This window comes from Arachis ipaensis, chromosome B7 (genome assembly GCF_059453495.1).
Source record: "Arachis ipaensis isolate K30076 ecotype BB chromosome B7, ASM5945349v1, whole genome shotgun sequence".
Classification (NCBI taxonomy): domain Eukaryota; kingdom Viridiplantae; phylum Streptophyta; class Magnoliopsida; order Fabales; family Fabaceae; genus Arachis; species Arachis ipaensis.
Window position 1 is genome coordinate 122741123 of NC_142442.1, and position 5108 is coordinate 122746230.

The following is a 5108-nucleotide window of genomic DNA, read 5'->3' on the forward strand; positions in this document are numbered from 1 at the left end:
AGATGATGATGGAAAAGATGATAAAACATCAAGAATTGGCTAACAAGAACCATGAAGCCTCATTGAGAAACCTGGAAAGATAGATAGGACAATTTTCCAAATAGCCAGTTGAAAGGCCAACCAACTCTTTCCCAAGTGATACCATTCCCAATCCCAAAGAAGAATGCAAGGCCATTCAATTAAGAAGTGGAAAGGTTGACAACAAGAAAGAAGAGGCAACTAAAGAAAAGGATCAAGAGAATTCCAAGAAGAAAGAGGATGAGTCACAAGCTTCAAAGAAAGGAAAGTAAATCATGGAAGAGCAACCACAAGAACATAGGAAGGAAGTTAAGCATTACATCCCTCCTCTGCCATATCCTCAAAGATTTCAAAGAGAGCTCAAGGATCAACAATTTCCCAAGTTTCCGGAGGTTTTTAAGAAGCTGGAAATCAACATCCCACTTGCTGAAGCATTAGAGAAAATGCCTCTGTATACAAAATTTCTAAAGGAACTCATCAACAAGAAGAGAAGCTGGAATGAGAAGGAGACAGTGATGTTAACACAAGAGTGCAGTACAGTGATTCAAAAAGGTCTCCCACCAAAACTCAAAGATCCTGGGAGTTTCATCATATCTTGCACCATAGGCAACATGACCTTGGAAAAAGCTCTCTATGACTTAGGAGCCAGCATCAATTTGATGCCCCTCTCACTAATGAAAAAGCTTGCAATAGAGAAAGTCAAACCCACCAGAATGTCACTTTAAATGGCTGACAGATTACTCAAGATACCAAATGGAGTTGTAGAAAATTTATTGGTGAAGATTGGAGAATTCATTTTCCCTGCAGACTTTGTCATCTTAGACATGAAAGAAGAGGGACACAATTCAATTATATTGGGACGACCTTTTTTGGCAACAGCAAGAGCCATCATTGATGTAGAGAAAAGTAAAATGACCCTCAGGGTGCATGATGAAAAAATGATTATCAATGTCTTCAAGGCCATGCAATATCCTCTTGAAAAGGAAAAGCACATGAGGGTGGAAATGATAGAAGAAGTGGAGGAGGAGTTATTGGAAGCCAACAACCAGGAGGAACAAGAAAAGGAAATAGAAGAAGAACAAGCCATCATAGAAAAAGTAGCTGAAGTCTCCTTTGAAAGAAAAACAGAGGAAATGCCAAAGCAAGAATTGAAACCCCTCCCTCCTCATCTCAAGTATGCATTCCTTGGAGAAGAAGAAACCTTGCCAGTGATCATCAATTCCTCCTTAAACATGGAAGATGAAACAAAGCTGATTGAAGTGTTGAAAGTTCACAAGACAGCCTTGGGATGGATGATTGATGATATCAAGGGTATAAGCCCTGCCATCTACATGCACAAAATTCTGTTAGAAGAGGACTCAAGACCTGTGGTGCAACCTCAAAGAAGACTCAACCCAACCATGAAGGAAGTGGTTCAAAAAGAGGTAATAAAGATGTGGAATGCTGGAATCATATACCCAATCTCTGACAGCTCTTGGGTGAGTCCGGTCCAAGTGGTGCCAAAGAAAGGTGGCATGACTGTCATCTTCAATGAGAAGAATGAACTCATTCCCACAAAGACAGTGACAGGGTGGAGAATGTGCATCGACTATAGAAGACTGAATGAGGCCACAAGAAAAGATCACTTCTCTCTCCCCTTCATTGATCAGATGCTGGAAAGATTGGCTGGTCATGCCTACTATTACTTTTTGGATGGGTACTCTGGATACAATCAGATAGTGGTAGACCCAAGGATCAAGAAAAGACCTCCTTCACATGTTCGTTCGGAGTCTTTGCCTACAGAAGGATGCCCTTTGGGCTGTGCAATGCCCCTGCTACTTTTCAAAGGTGTATGCTTTCTATATTTTCCGACATGATAGAAAAATTTTTGGAAGTCTTCATGGATGATTTCTCTGTCTTTGGCAATTCATTTAATACTTGCTTGCATCATTTAACTCTTGTCTTAAAAAGATGCCAAGAAACTAATCTGGTCTTGAATTGGGAGAAATGCCATTTCATGGTTCCTGAAGGGATAGTTCTTGGGCATAAGGTTTCAAGCGAAGGTATAGAAGTTGATAAAGCTAAGATAGAGATCATAGAGAAACTTTCTATACCAGTCAATATAAAAGCAGTGAGAAGTTTTCTTGGTCATGCTGGTTTTTACAGAAGATTCATCAAAGACTTTTCAAAAATAGCTAAACCACTAAGCAATTTGCTAGTGGTTGATAATCCTTTCATCTTTGATGACAATTGCAAGCATGCCTTTGAAACCTTGAAAGAGGAACCCACTACAGCACTGATGAGAACTTATGTGTGATGCAAGTGATGTTGCAATTGGTGCTGTATTGGGGCAAAAGAAAGACAAGCTGCACCATGTCATATATTATGAAAGCAAGGTGTTAAATGAGGCACAAAAGAATTATACCACTACAGAGAAAGAGCTTTTAGCTATTGTGTATGCATTTGACAAATTTAAACAATACTTGATTGTTTCAAAAGTTATAGTATACACTGATCATGCTGCTCTCAAGTATTTAATGTCTAAACAGGATTCCAAGCCAAGGCTTATCAGGTGGGTATTGCTGCTACAAGAATTTGACATTGAGGTAAAGGATAGGAAAGGAAGCGAGAATCAAGTGGCAGATCATTTGTCAAGATTACCACAAGAGGCCAACCAAGATACACCACAACCAGTGAATGAAAAGTTCCCAGATGAACATCTTCTCCAAGTACAGCAAGCACCTTGGTTTGCTGACATTGCAAACTACAAGGTGGAAAGAAAAATTCCTCAAGATTTTACCAAGCAACAAGTTAAGAAGCTGTGTAATAAAGCCAAGAAATTCTTGTGGGACGAGCCATTCTTGTTTAAGAGGTGTCCAGATGGGATGATTAGAAGGTGTATCCCTGAAAATGAGATGAGAGACATATTGTGGCACTGTCATAGTTCAGCTTATGCCAGACATTTTGGGTCAGAAAGAACAGCTGCTAAAGTGCTTCAAAGTGGATTTTATTGGCCAACTATATTCAAAGATGCCAGAGAATTTATGCACCAATGCAATGAATGTCAAAAGGCTGGAGGGCTAACAAAGAGGAACAAAATGCCTCAAAAATTTATTCTGGAAGTAGAACTATTTGATCTCCGGGGTATGGATTTCATGGGGCGCTTTCCTCCATCCTATTCCTTCAAATACATTCTAGTAGCAGTGGAGTATGTCTCCAAATGGCTGGAGGCGATAGCCACGACCACATGTGATGCACCAATTGTCCTTCAATTTCTTAAGAGACACATTTTTACCAGATATGGGGTGCCTAAAGGCCTTATTAATGATGGTTGTAGCCATTTTTGTAATAAACAAATGAAAAAACTGCTTCACAAATATGGAGTAATTCACAAAGTGGCCATACCATACCACCCTCAAACTAATGGGCAGGCTGAATTGGCAAATCGAGAGCTGAAGAGAATCTTAGAGAAGACAGTTGGGATCACAAGGAAAGACTGGGCCAGAAAGTTGGATGATGCTTTATGGGCATATAGAACAGCATTCAAAACTCCAATTGGAAAGTCACCCTTTCAGATAATCTATGGTAAATCCTGTCACATTCCTGTGAAACTTGAACACAAAGCATATTGGGCCACTAGGCTCCTCAATCTTGAATCTCAAGCAGCAGGAGAGAAAAGGCTACTGCAACTCAATGAGCTGGATGAGTTCAGATTGGAAGCTTATGAGAATGCAAAGATATACAAGGAGAGAGCTAAAAAGTGGCATGACAAGAAAATCTTGAAAAGGGAGTTTAAACCAGAACAACAAGTGCTCTTATATAACTCCAGGCTCAAGGTTTTTCCTGGCAAACTCAAGTCCAAATGGACTGGACCTTATCTGGTGACCAAGGTTTCTCCATATGGAAGCCTTGAACTTCTGAATGAAGCTACAAATGACACATTCACAGCAAATGGTCACAGATCCAAGCATTACCTGGGAGGATCTTGGAACAAAGAAGAGAACATTCAGGAGCTAGGATGAACAAGGATGAAGGACGTCAAGCTAATGACGATAAAGAAGTGCTTATTGGGAGGCAACCCAACCTGAGGTAGTTTTTTTTCATAGCTAGTTTAATAAACGTTCAAGAATTTCCCTGTATTGTAAGGAATTAAGTTTGGTGTTCACCAAAAAGAAGTATAAAAAAGGTAATTGTGTGATTTTAAGTTTGGTGTCCCACCTAAATCTAATGGAAAGACACTATAACTCTTTGAAAAATATCAGGAGTCATAAATTCCAAAGCAAGCAGGGAAATCTCTTGACAGATTACTTGAAATTCTTTTTTCTGGTTTACTTAATAAAATCACAAGGTTTCATGCATAATCTTACTATAGATAGTAGCAAGGGACTATGTTTGGTGTTCCCACACCAAAGTAAGTTCAATAACCTACAACAATTCATGCATGCTAACTGTTTTCTTAAGTGCTTGGGAAGCAAGCAACTTCCAATGAGTATATAGGAAAGCATTCAATCTATTGAAAGGATCATACATCATCATAAAAAAGAAATACAAAAGCTATAGATGATGATAACAAAAGGAAAGGTGGAAGACACTCCCAAGAGGTTGTATTGTCACTTAATTCCTTTTGCTTTGAAATATTCTAAATTGGAAGTTTCTGTGTACCCTGCTGATTAGTCTGAATTAGTGCAATTTCTGATGTCTGATAAATGTTCTAGTATAGGTGCTTGTTTTCATTTCCATCTGCTTGAATGTTTGTCTTATACCCCTTTTGATTCAATAAGAGAAAATGACTGAAATAGAAAGTAATTGTCCAATATGGTGGAAATAAGAATGAAGATCAGTGGTGGTAATTGCTTGACTAGTTTAGCAAGTTCAAGAATAAAGCTACAGGATAGAATGTTTCTTTTGGTGTAAGCTTAAGTGCTGTTGTGAATCTTTGACAAATAATATCCTTGGAAGAGAAGAAAAAGTAAGAAGGAAAGAAATAAAAGCCAAGAATTGGCAACAAAAGAATGAAAGAAACAAAGAATAAAGGCTAGATACCAATAGCTTAGACCTTAAGACACATGCCTGTGGTGTCTCTGTGCTAGGATCTGCTTGGATGACTAGGT

At 38.8% G+C, this 5108-nt stretch overlaps 1 protein-coding gene across 1 annotated transcript; it reads left to right on the forward strand.

Annotated features, from left to right (window-relative positions):
- The first annotated feature begins 293 nt into the window (after positions 1-293).
- On the forward strand, positions 294-4019 carry LOC148553962 (uncharacterized). Its single transcript, XM_088494932.1, has 4 exons — positions 294-570; positions 826-1442; positions 2547-3703; positions 3827-4019. The coding sequence occupies exons 1-4, from the start codon at positions 294-296 to the stop codon at positions 4017-4019; spliced, it is 2244 nt and encodes a 747-aa protein (XP_088351058.1).
- Positions 4020-5108: the final 1089 nt, after the last annotated feature.